This window comes from Heptranchias perlo, chromosome 9, assembly GCF_035084215.1.
Source record: "Heptranchias perlo isolate sHepPer1 chromosome 9, sHepPer1.hap1, whole genome shotgun sequence".
Classification (NCBI taxonomy): domain Eukaryota; kingdom Metazoa; phylum Chordata; class Chondrichthyes; order Hexanchiformes; family Hexanchidae; genus Heptranchias; species Heptranchias perlo.
Window position 1 is genome coordinate 38,074,337 of NC_090333.1, and position 13,533 is coordinate 38,087,869.

Consider the following 13,533-nt stretch of genomic DNA (forward strand, 5'->3'; position numbering starts at 1 on the left):
TGGGGGAGGGGAAGAAAGGCAGGAGGACACAATCTCATGGTAGCTCGACACTTGAACCTGATCCCTTCTTAGATCCACCAATTCTCAGGTTGAGCTGCAAAAAGTGCATCTTTAGTTCAGTATGGAAGATTTTACTAAGGTGGCAGGAATGTTAAAAAATAAAAATGCTTTTTGGGATGGGGAAACAATACTATGATCATATTACTTATCAATGAATCACCTGTTTGGTGTTTTATCATCAAAAGCTATAGTGAAGTCCACACCCAATTGTCTTCAAGTAGAATGACATGGAAGTACATCAGTGTGAAACATTTATAAAGGAAGGAAAAAATTGCTTTATTTAAAAACCATGCTGCCACCAAGCCATACAAGGGGACAGGGCAATTTTTTTTTTTTTAAAAACAAGCTTGGAGCATTAAGGGTCTTTTAAAATAGTATCAAAACAAAATTGGTGTTCGAACTGTTAACAAAGTGCCTAGAAATATACCACTACTAATAGGCTATTCAATAAACCATCGCTGCATCAATTTCATTGTGTAATATGCCACTTATAAATAAAAATGGAACACTCAAAAGTTCTGTCAGTTTCACACACACAACACTCTTGATTACTCCCACATATTAGTGCACCTCACAACGTGCACACTAAAAGTTTGAAATTTAAACATAATTACAGTAAAAGGTGTACGGTTACCAAAAAGGTTGTGGAATGGTCATAAAAGAAACGGCTGTAAATACTATGGTTGCTCCATTGAAAATATTGCACAAATACAGGTCTTCCTTTTCACTGATTTAAGACTATCGGCTCTTAACCATACAGCGGCAGCTATTGCAACATTTGTCCCTCATGTTACATGGGGAAATGTTTGAATTTAAATCTTACCTTTTATTTTGCAAACTATGCCAGACTATTAAAGCTAGAGCCTTTACGCCATTTTGAGCAAACAAATTTCCCCTCGCACTATTAATTTATCTGAGCACAGTTTCCATTAGTTTGGAAGACCTGCAAGTCAGCTAGTAGTGCTCAAAAAAAATCCAGAATGTTGAATGCAAAATTTGAATGAAAAGATTTTGAAAAATGCATCTCTGCATTTACTAGAAGCTCTGCACACCACTGGAACTGCTTGATTCTCAAATGCAGTCTCTTTAATCATTCTTTAATGATCAGAGGTGTATCCCGAATCAATTTTTTTGAGCACCATGCTAGTCTGGCTCGTAACAAGACACCATTTCAAAAGACCTAAGGCCATGAGTTCCATTTGTAATGGAAAAGAACTGTGCAAAAAAGCTTTAAATTCCTACTTTGTGCCTGTTTTACAGATTTTTTTTTAAAAAAGGAAAACTCCAGGTCCAATTATAAGATTTTTCTTCATTTCACAACTTGATCTTTTTCATACATTTTTAAAGAGGCACAATTTTCATGAAAAAGTATCTGCATACTTTATAAAAAAGATACAATGACAAATTGCATTAAAATGCTGCATCACATCATTTGCACATATCATTGTGATGAAGTTGACTCACAGGTCTCATCTTTCCTCAATGTGCTTGGCAAGTACTTTTTCACGGAGAGTGCCCTTTCAACCAGTCCACTGTTTTTTTAAAAAAAGAAACTCCAATTGAACCCACTGTTTTTTTTTAAAAAAACAGTAGGTTCTATTGGAGTTTCTGATTAACTTAATGTTCGTTCACTAACATTCTAAAGCTTTACTGTTCCTTGTCCTTGCAACTAGTGCCAGCCAGATTAGATACATTTTAATTGTGCCATGACATCAGTTGAGTTGTACAGGTTGACTACCGATTGACCAACATAAGTAAACACTGTGTTGCATATACTGCCATTTTGTCTTAACATGTACAAAAAAAATCTTTATAAAAGTATCATGTAATTGGGGTTTTCATCTCAATGTTTTATATAGTCAACCGCCAAATTTAAACAGGACCAATGACCCTTTTCAGGTTGTAAAATTAAAATTTCAAATTGAGTTCAATTATTGTATCAAAACTTTATTAAACAATTCCATTTGTTCGCTACTCATATGCAGTGTGTGCTCCAGGTTTTGCGCAGAAAGTCATTTTTCTTTCAGGATAGTGGTCCACAGACTCAGCATTGGCATTTAAAGTCTCTTATTCGGCAATGACATTGCTTGGAGGACTGTGGGAGATATTACTTTATTACAAAGTCTGCCTTCAGCACACATTTAGTACTAAAACATATTTGAACTGATCCTTCAAAAAAAAGGTAGTAAACATTTTAATCTTCTGCACAAATTGTTTGCTATACTGGCACCTAGAGTTTTCCTATAAACAAAGCCTTGACCAAAATGTTAGTATCTGACCAAATCATTGTTGAAACAAACTAAGACACGAAATACTAAACTCATAACATGCTGCGTTACAGAAACAGTATCCTTTAAGTAGGCCAAGAGACTATATTTCATAATTTAGATCTATATTTCTTCTGTCACTTCCCAGCAAATTATAAACTTTGGGATAGCTGAACACTTAAATGATTAAAGAATATGGCAGCAATATTAAATTTATCAAGGAACCTAAAGAACTACCATATGCCCATCTTTGCAGAGGCTCTTCTGGCAAAAGAGTCACTAGAAATGCTAACTATTCACACAAAAATCTACAGGCAGGTACTCGCACACATGAATGCATGCACACACACGCATCTGTATGTACATATGCATACATAAATTAAGTTTTAGCAGATGTAAAGTTTAAGAGCTCCTCGAAATTCTTTTAAAAGTGTGTTTCCCCCAAATAGCTTTTATACCAAAAGAAAGTAAGCACCCATTGTTCCTGAGAGTTCTGTTGCATGAGACACTTTTGTAACAACTGATGTGTGAAAATAGCATTCCATGCATCAGATATAAAACAACTCTATGAACAGCCTTAAATAAGGTGACAAAGAGAGGATACCGTTTCTTCAACATGCAAGCATGTTTTACAAAAACTTCTGAAATACCTGTCACATCATAATTATGGTTTATGTGCTCATGTGACATGAAACTGATGGCCACTACTTACTGCTTCAAATATTAGCCCATATTTGTTTAAGGTACATAACATGTGGTCAGGGCTTTGTAGGTTACTTTAATTGTTTTTATAACAGCATTTAAGTATTACGTATATAAGTTTTTAACAACTGCAGTCATGAGTTATCGTCAGTGTTGTACTTAGTACATGATCGCATACAATCAGGGTTCTCCAAATCTCTGACTCTTTGGCTCAGTGGTAGAGATCAGGATTTATTTTTTCCTCGGTATCTAGATATAGAAGGCAAAACCTTCTCAGTTGGTCTCATATGAAGAAAGCAATGCAGCATCCACTGGTTCCATACACGAAGGGCATGTAAAGGATCGCATCAGCCAGTCATCTATACAGTCCAGGTGATAAATATGCATGCATGGAAGAAACCTAATTGGATCACCATAAACAAAGTCCATCATACATATAACACACCTGAAAAGCAAAAACAAAATGCTTAGAAGTACACACAAACTAATGTTTTTGTATGCAATAAATTAATGTACAAATTATTTCAATAGGTGTTAAATTCATGGTGCTTTGTGAGCATTTTGGGACAAAGTTAGAAAAGTAGCAAATTCTCAATATGAAGATTACATTTAACATTTCATAGCTGCAAAAATGAGATAATTCACATTATTCATGGGTCTGAGGTCCTGAATGGAAAGCATGATGGTAGAGCCACAGGAATATTATGCAAATTAAACATTAAAATTTAGAACACAAGGTAAAATGCTGAGTATAGAAGAGAGAATATAAAATAAGGAAGAGACAACAGGGAAAAGGTAACTCAGATTTGACACTGCAAAGGTTAAACAGCAGTATTCAATAGGTTAATCTGAAGCATAGTACTGGTAAATGTTAAGCAAAGCCATTGCACTACCAGTTTTTTTTTGATGGGGGACAGAGAAAAGATAGGAAGGAGAGGAGGGTTTGCCCAATCAGGTTGGCAATGGCCCCAATTTTTGGCAGAGAAAACTACTTTAGAAAATGGCTCTGAACTAAAAATAGGGTACACATAGGCATTCAGTGCCCATCTAATAGATCGAGCAAAAGCTGCATGTCCCTGCACGCTTGGTCTGAGATTAAGTGACCCATTTTGCAGAGATTTCTAATTATGAAAATAATTCAAAACTCACTCTCTAATTTTCTTTTCTGATCCATCTCTTCCTGGGTCATAGACTCCCTTGGGCAAGTGCTGAATGAGACCTATTCTTTGCGCTATTCTGATCTGTTCTTCTTCGGTAAGTTGAGTGGCTAGCCGGGTCTGACTTGGAGTAGGATGGTACACAGGAACCTGAAGCTGTTCCTAAGGAGGGGATTTGGGGGGCAGAAAGAGAAATGGACACATTGAAACAATGTAATAAATACTTTTTTGAATACACAAGGTTTTATTACTACTTTAAAAAAAAACTTATCTTTTCACAACAGACAATCAATCATTGTACAAAGTCTGATGATTGAATTGGGAAAGGCATTATTTATAGCAATGTTGGTTATAGATAACCATTAAATTAAGCTAAACACAAGTTGATAAAGGATTGAACACAATACATTATGGGATTAGGAAGTCACAAATTTTGTCTAGAGTTCAACAACACACTAGTTTAAAAATGATTTTGAAGCCCAGTGATGTTATATTTGCCACAGGTATGCTATGTCCTTATTTGACTAGGGGCATCAGCACAGGAGACATATATTAAGCACTACATATTCATGATATTATACCATCCAACATTGGTTGTGCTCTTCAGAAAGTTAATGTGTACATAGGGCAGTAATGCACCTGCACATATGTAGTTATATTCCAAGTTTCAAAAGATACCAAAGCACCCAATGTGCTGGCATACATTTTATTCCTACCAATGAGTAAAATGAAATTGTCTTTCTTGTTTGAGATTGGGTTAGGCTCAAACTGGTAAATACATATGTCATGACATGTTAAAACTGCCATAATGACATCATTACCAAAAACTGGTTTCTGCTATGTTGTACCAGTTTTAAATGTTATACTGAAGTGGTCACATATTTACTTCTCAGATCCAATCACTTACTTATTAGGTAGCCTTGTTGAGGACAGAGCTGCCAAACTAGACTACAAATCTGGCTGCTCTACATCAAGATTGCCACTAGCACAAAAATCCTAGTTTACAAACAAGCCCAGCAAATATATATACACTGCATAATCTTGTGGTTATTTCTTTATTCAAGTCTGGAATAAGAAACAACCTATTGCATAGTAGCTGTGACAATGTCATGCATACACATCCATAACTTTATCCAAGAAACCAACATGAAGGCATATTTGGTTGGTCTAAGTTTATGGCAGCCTGCTTGTGGTCTACTTTCTTGTTCATAAACAATAAGGGGTCCTTGAATTGGAGAACAATTTGATCAAATGTAACTCCCAGATTTCTTTCAACCTCTTCCCGAGCAAGTTCAACATCATTTATTTTAGGAACATAGGATTTGCTAAACAAAAAAAATGACGACGTTTGATCTAGTTTGCTTTCTACCGTCCTGGTAGTCGCTGGATACAATAATGGAGTTGATGACTAATCATGGCAATTAATCTCTATCAATTAGTCTACAACAGACAGACATGAGGTGAGGAAAACTACCAGCGGTGGAAATTTTGGGAACCATAGGTCCAAAGCTGCCTGTTCCTCCTAAGCTACACTTACCATATGTCATGTCTCAAATTATTCATATACTTTATACCAAAATATTATTTTCTAATAAAAAGCTATCTAATTTGCACTTGAATGAATCAATACTAACTGCTTCTTGTTCGATAGACTTACCACTCGCTCACTGAAACAATGTTTCCGCAGATTAGTTTTGAATTTATCCACCTTCAAGCGCAGGCTGTGTCCTTTGGTTCTATAGTTCTAGACAAGGTGAAACAACTTGTCATGGTCTACATTATCCTATAAATCCTAGAATCCTATAAATAGCAATTACAGCACCTCTTATTTTTTTCCAGGGAAACATGCACAATTGTCGTAATCAATCATAATTCAATCCCTCCATCCCCTGAATCATTCTGGGTTGCCCTCTTCTGTATTCTTTCAATAGCTGCAATATCCTTTTTGTACTGTGGCCACAGAACTGTACACAGTATTCTATGTGCGGTTGCAACAATGATTTATAAGAGTGACTGGTTACCTCACTCTTTCGGCTCAATATTGACCTTATATACATTCCAACATCTGATTTGCTTTACTCGCTGCCACTGAACATTGTTGCGATAACTTCAATTTATTGTCAATCAGGATCCCCAGATCTCTCATTTTCCATACAGATTATCTTCTTTCCTTTTAAGTAAAAGTCCTCAATTTTTGTCCCCACTTTGCATTTCTGTACATTAAATTTCATCTGCCACCTGTCTGTCCAATTCTCAATTATATTCAAATCCTTCTGTAGCATATCATAGAATTACATGGAACGTACAGCACAGAAATAGGCCATTCGGCCCAACAGGTCCACGCCGCTGTTTATGCTCCACACAAGCCCACTCCCTCCCCATTTCATCTAATCCTATCAGCATATCCTTCTATTCCTTTCTCACTCATGTTTATCTAGCTTCCCCTTAAATGCATCTGTGCTAGTCGCCTCAATTATTCCTTATGGTAGCGAGTTCCATATTCTAATCACTCTCATGGGTAAAGTTTCTCCTGAATGCCCTACTGGATTTAATAGTGACTATTTTATATTTATGGCCCCTAGTTCTGGTCTCCCCCACAAATGGAAACATTTTCCCTACGTCTACCCTATCAAACGCTTTCATAATCTTAAAATACTTCTATCAGATTATCCCTCTAGAGAAAAGAGCCCCAGCCTGCAGAATCCTGTTAAGCTTTGCAGTCCACCACCTTCATTACTTTTGTATCATCTGCAAATTTAGCCACTGTGCTTGTGACTCCTAGCTCCAGATCATTTATGAAGATATTAAACAAGAGGTCCCCTGTGGGACCCCACTCTTAATATTTTCCCAAGCTGATGGCAATCCTTGTACCACCACGCTCTGGGTTCCATCGGTCAACTAATTACATATCCATTGTAAAATATTTCCACTCATTCCCACTTTATTTTCAGTACCAGCCTTTCCAAAGGAATTGTATCAAAGGCCTTAACTGAAACCAAGTACACAACATTCACTCATTTACCAAACCTGTAAGACCTCCACTTCGTGAACCCATATTCGCTATCTTTTATGATTTTATTTCTATCTTAATGCTCCATGACCTCATCTTTAATAAGGGGGCTAAGTGACCAGATAGTTACCATTGCTCCTCTTCACACACTTCCAGTGGAAGTGGGCAAAGCACATAAGCCACCAGACTGGAATCTGGGAGAGTGAGAGAAGGCGAGGCGGGGTGGGGTGGGTGGTGGGCGAGAAAAAGAGGGCCCAGGGAAGGCAAGGATGAATTAAAAAGAGAGAAAGGGAAAAGTGTTCGTATGAACTGGAAGGGCTAGGGAAGTGAGTCTGTGAAAGAGTGGGGAATCAGATGTGGGAGAGTGACTACTGAAGTGCCTTTTGTGCAAGTCATTTTATTGAAAATTCAATTGGCACTTTGTTTTTCCATATTTTAAAATTAAAAGTCTAGTATAAAGTATTTGGGTGCTTGGAACTAACCAGAATGCACCATTTTTAATGTAAAAAATCTCATTCCTCCCTCTTCTCCCCCCCGCCCCCCACTCCACCGTGAAGCAGCATGCCCTTGGAAACCCTTAGAAATGCAACACCAATTTTGTGTCTTCAACATTTGGATTTTCACTTCAGGCTTTTACGTACTGAATGTTTTTTGTTCGTTCCTCCAATACAAGTGAAGGAATATTGCGTATACTAACTACTTAAGATACAAATCCTTGTAACTACTTATTTTCATGTCAGGGCCATTCTGGTCAGCTTTTGAGCTTGCTTCTGCTTTTGCTAATTGTAAACAATTTTACAACACCAAGTTATAGTCCAGCAATTTTATTTTAAATTCACAAGCTTTCGGAGATTTTCTCCTTCCTCAGGCAAATGAAACATTTGCCTGAGGAAGGAGAAAATCTCCGAAAGCTTGTGAATTTAAAATAAAATTGCTGGACTATAACTTGGTGTTGTAAAATTGTTTACAATTGTCAACCCCAGTCCATCACCGGCATCTCCACATCATGACTGCTTTTGCTAGGTTTACAAGTATGAATTTGCTATGATGCAAAAGCAAAATCAGCTATCTCAATACTGTTGCTTCAATTAAGGTGTGGTAACAAACATTACAGTTTTAATACAAAGTATAAAATAGTTACTGTATTATAATAGTGTCCACACTACCCCAGTAGTGTACTTTGAAGTTTACAATATGCCAGTACAGGAGGCAGCCATTTGACCAGTTGCCTCTTTTTAGTTTAGCAATTGTAAAACTAATCCCACTTCCCCTGCCCTCTCACCTGTATCTACCGCTACTTCAAATAGCTTTCCAATTTTTCCCTCAGAAAATGCAATGGTCTCTGCCTCAATCACTCCCTGTGGCTATGCATTCTATGCTCTAAAAAATCTGTTAAGAAATTTCTTCTAACCTCTCATTTAGTATTAAATAGAGATGCTCTTATCGTTGACTAGCAAAAGTAGATTTCCCTAACCACGCTTATCAAAACCCTGCCTAATATTAAAAAGTTGTTTTAAATCTCCTCTTAGCCATCCCTGCTCCAATTGAAATAGCACCAGTAGAATCAAAGAAAACTTACGGCACAGAAGGAGGCCATTCGGCCCATCGTGTCTGCACCGGCTAAGAAACGAGCCACCCAGCCTAATCCCACTTTCCCACATTTGGTCCGTAGCGCTGCAGGTCACGGCTTTTCAGGTGCACATCCAGGTATTTTTTTTTAAATGAGTTGAGGGTTTCTGCATCTCAGGCAGAGAGTTCCAGACCCCCACCACCCTCTGGGTGAAAATATTTTTCATCATTTCTGCTCTAATCCTTCTACCAATCACTTTAAATCTATGCCCCCCTGATTATTGACCCCTCCACTAAGAAAAATAGGTCCTTCCTATCCACTCCATCTAGGCCCCTCATAATTTAGTGCACCTCAATCAAATCACCCCTCAGCCTTCTCTGTTCCAAGGAAAAACAAAACAACCCCAGCCTATCCAATCTGTCATCATAGCTAAAATTCTCTAGTCCTGACAACATCCTCGTAATTCTCCTCTGCACCCTCTTTAGTGCAATTATATCCTTCCTGTAATGTGGTGACCGAAGCGGTGCGCAGAACTCAAGCTGTGGCCTAACTAGTGTTTTATACAGTTCCAGCATAACATCCCTGCTTTTATATTCTATGCCTCAGCTAATAAAGGAAAGCATTCCACATGCCTTCTTAACTACCTTATCTACCTGTCCTGCTACCTTCAGGGATCTGTGGACATGCACGCCAAGGTCCCTCATTTCCTCTACACCTCTCAGTATCCTCCCATTTATTGTGTATTCCCTTGCCTCCCCAAATGCATTACCTCACACTTCTCTGGATTGAATTCCATTTGCCACTTTTCTGCCCATCTGACCAGTCCATTGATATCTTCCTGCAGTTCACAGCTTTCCTCCTCACTATCAACCACACGGCCTATCTTTGTGTCATCCACAAATTTCTTAATCATGCCCCCTACGTTTAAGTCCAAGTCGTTAATGTATACCACAAAAAGCAAAGGACCTAGTACCGAGCCCTGCGGCACCCCACTGAAAAAAGTTTTCTAGTCGCAAAAACACCCATAGACCATTACCCTTTGCTTTCTGCCACTGAGCCAATTTTGGATCCAATCTGCCACATTCCCTTGAATCCCATGGGCCTTTACTTTTTTGACCAATCTGCCATGTGGGACCTTGTCAAAAGCCTTGCTAAAATCCATGTAGACTACATCAATTGCGCTACCATCAATCCTCCTTGAAAAATTCAATCAAGTTAGTCAGACACGACCTCCCCTTAATAAATCCGTGCTGACTGTCCTTAATCAGTCTGTGCCTTTCTAAGTGACAGTTTATCCTGTCCCCAGAATTGATTCCAATAATTTGCCCACCACCGAGGTTAGGCTGACTGGCTTGTCATTACACGGTCTATCCTTCGCTCCCTTTTTAAACAACGGTACAATGTTAGCAGTCCTCCAATCCTCCGGCACTACGGCCAAGTCCAGTGAAGTTTTGAAAATGATTGTTAAAGCCTCCGCTATTTCCTCCCTGGTTTCTTTTAACAGCCTGGGATACATTTCATCTGGCCCTGGTGATTTATCCACTTTCAAAGATGCTAATCCCCTTAACACTTCCCCTCTCACTATGTTTATCCCATCCAATATTTGACACTCCTCCTTAACTTCAATCCCTGCATCATCCCTCTCCTTTGTGAAGACAGATGTGAAGTATTCATTAAGAACCATACCCACATCTTCTGCCTCCTCACAGAGTTTACCTTTTTAGTCTCTAATAGGCCCTACTCTTTCCTTAGTTATCCTCTTGCTCTTAATGTATTTATAAAACATCTTAGGGTTTTCTTTGATTTTACCTGCTAATATTTTTTCACACCCTCTCTTTGCTTTCCTAATTTCCTTTTTAACTTCACCCCTGTATACTCCTCTAAGCTTTCTGTGGTATTAAGTTCCCGGTGTCTATCATAGGCTTTCTTTTTCTGCCTTATCTTACCCTGAACGCTTCTTGACATCCAGGGGGCTCAAATTGGCAACCCCTCCTTTTTTCTTTGTTGGAACAGGTTTACCTTGAACCCCTTTGAATATCTCCCACTGCTTTGACACTGATTTACCTTCAAGTAACTGTTTCCAGTTTACTTCTGCTAAATCACTTCAGTTTAGTAAAATTGGCCTTTCCCCAATTGAAAACTAACTCCTGCTCTGTCTTTGTCCTTTTCCATAATTATGCTAAAACTAACTATATTATGATCACTACCACTTCTTCCACCTGCCCCTCTTCATTTCCTAGAGCTAAATCCAGAACTTCCCCCCTCCCCCCCAATCTCATTGGGCTTGCTAATATACTGGCTAAAAAAAATTCTTCCGTATGCAATTTAAGAATCCTGCGCCCTCTATACCATTTATACTGTTTGTATTCCAGTTAATATTAGGGTAGTTGAAATCCCCTATTACTTTCCTATTGTTTTTGCACTTCAGAAATTTGCCTACATATTTGCACCTCTATCTCCCTCTTACAGTACTTCTACCTGCCACCATCACCATCACCCTCCCCTTCCCCCCCCCCCCCACAACAAGGCATTCTTCTCCTTCCACCAATGCATTCCCACCACCCTCCATCCAAAAAGAGAGTCCCCAGCCCTCCCATTTCTTAACTGGCAGGACTTTCGACTCCATCACTTGCCCTGAAATTCCGTTCCATGTATTGATCACTGTGAACAACTTCCTGTCATCATTCTTAAATTTGCCTCTTACCAGTTTGAACTTTTGACCTTTCATGGTTTTGTTTAAAGTAGTGGTTCAGTTCTATCTTTTCTACGCTATTTGCTTTTTTATATACCTATATTATCTCTCAGGTGCCCCTTTTTCAAGACTGAAAAGCCAATTATCTTCTTCCCTTGGAACTTAATCCTTTGACACCAGTGATCAGTCTCGAGTCTTCTCTGAACCATCTGCAGGGCTCAAATATATTTCTTGCATCTCTGAGCAGAGCTAGATGAAAGTATTCAAGATACAGTCTGATCAAAGAACTATACAGTTTGTACTTGAAATCCTCTGACATATATCCTCTTTTGGCTATGTAGTTCTGCTTTGCTTTGTTGATTGTTGCTCCATAGTAATTGCACATGTTGAACATCAAGTTTACTAAAACCCCTAGATTCATATGGTGTAATGCTATATTCTAAATAAAAGCAGGAAGGGGTTAAAGGGAAGTTTTTTTTGACAATAAATAATGTCAGTCTGAATCAAGCTGGTGGTGGAAGTAAGGGTCTCTGTACCAGGGAGAAACACAGAATTCCCATGTCTCCCAGGTCCAACTGTCTCACTGTCAAGAGTCATGAAGGCAATCTTTCAGAGCATGTCAATCCAGATTGGAGTAATTTGGAGGCATTGCTTGTTTGTGTCCGTGACTTGGAATACAGCAAGATGCTGCAAATAACTAGTCAAATAGATGGCCCATTTGGCTTCTTCAAACAGAGTCCCGAAATTTAGTCAGAATGGGTATTCCAATGATGGACTTGTTTTATTTTCAACCAGCAGTCCTAAAGCATAACAGAGGTACAGCCACAGGAAGTGACAGGTATTGGAAAGTGTACAGGTATTTCTCCTATAATGAGGAAGTGCATTTCAGTAGAATGAAGTGTTGAAGTCTCTTTCTTAACTGAAGACAACTGGACAATACTTTTTTAAAAATTATTCATTCATGGGACGTGGGCGTCATTGGTAAGGCCAGCATTTATTGCCCATCCCTAATTGCCCTTGAGAAGGGGGTGGTGAGCCACCTTCTTGAACCTCTGCAGTCTGTGTGGTATACTAAACAGTCTAAAATAGAAATCCAATCAAATAAACCATTTATGTCCTTATGATCACCAGAAGTAATACAGGAGAATGCAGGTGTGAAGTGGGGCAAGATGGCCAACAGCACCACCATACCCCCCATTATCTAAACATGGAACTATTGCCAGCTACTCCACCTGGCAGCTCAACAATAAACTAATGTGACAAACTATGAATATACAAGAAATACCAGCTTCAACAACAAGCAACTTTGTAGCCAATTTGTTGCTAACTGCATTTGCTTTTTGATTTTTAGAATAATTTTGTTACTGATGCTTTCACTTTGATGATTGGATCTAAGAATCTGACTAATATATTCACACTATATAAAACTGAAATGAACAACCAATGTTTCCATTATAATTTGAAATATAGGAATATAATAGAGTGTAATAGCAACCCACTGAATTAAAAGAAATGGCAAATGATGGAAATATGAAATGAAAACAGAAATCACACAAGGTCAGTCAGGACCTGAGAAAAAAGTTAATATTTTTGGTGGGATCCTTTAGGACAGTGACTTCAATGAAGGGTCCCATCCAAAATATTAACCCATCTTTTATCCTGACTGAATTCGTAGCATTTTTCTTTTGCTTTTAATCCCCTGAATTACTTCAACGGTGAACTGCAGATGAATTTGACTTCAAGACAATGAAAATTGGCTCCACTGTGCACAATTCAGGACTACAGCTCACAAACCATGACATCTCCCAGGAAAATCGAACATTCAATAGAGCCAATCTTCAAATCAAGCATCTAATTCCATTAATTTTATTTTTAAAAATAAAACCATGTCCATATCTTGTTTACATTTGTAATGACGACTTTGTAATTATTTACTTTGAAGTGATTTAAGTTCTCTTCACCTAATTTTTCAAGGTAATTTACTTTCTCCTGCAGCTTCGATCCCTCCAGGTCACGGGCTAGGCCGGGACAGAGTTGTGACCACATTATCTGAATACTCCATCAGTACAGTTGCT

General features: G+C 38.4%; 1 protein-coding gene across 1 annotated transcript in view; it reads right to left on the reverse strand.

Annotated features, from left to right (window-relative positions):
• Positions 1 to 1,991: 1,991 nt before the first annotated feature.
• Positions 1,992 to 13,533, reverse strand: part of rnf11b (ring finger protein 11b) — a 52,117-nt gene continuing 40,575 nt past the window's right edge. Inside the window, exons 2-3 of the mRNA XM_067990234.1 lie at positions 4,179 to 4,348; positions 1,992 to 3,474 (exon numbers count right to left, since the gene is read on the reverse strand). Coding sequence (XP_067846335.1) covers positions 3,303 to 3,474; positions 4,179 to 4,348 — 342 coding nt within the window. The 3' untranslated portion in view covers positions 1,992 to 3,302. The remainder of the gene's footprint in view (positions 3,475 to 4,178; positions 4,349 to 13,533) is intronic.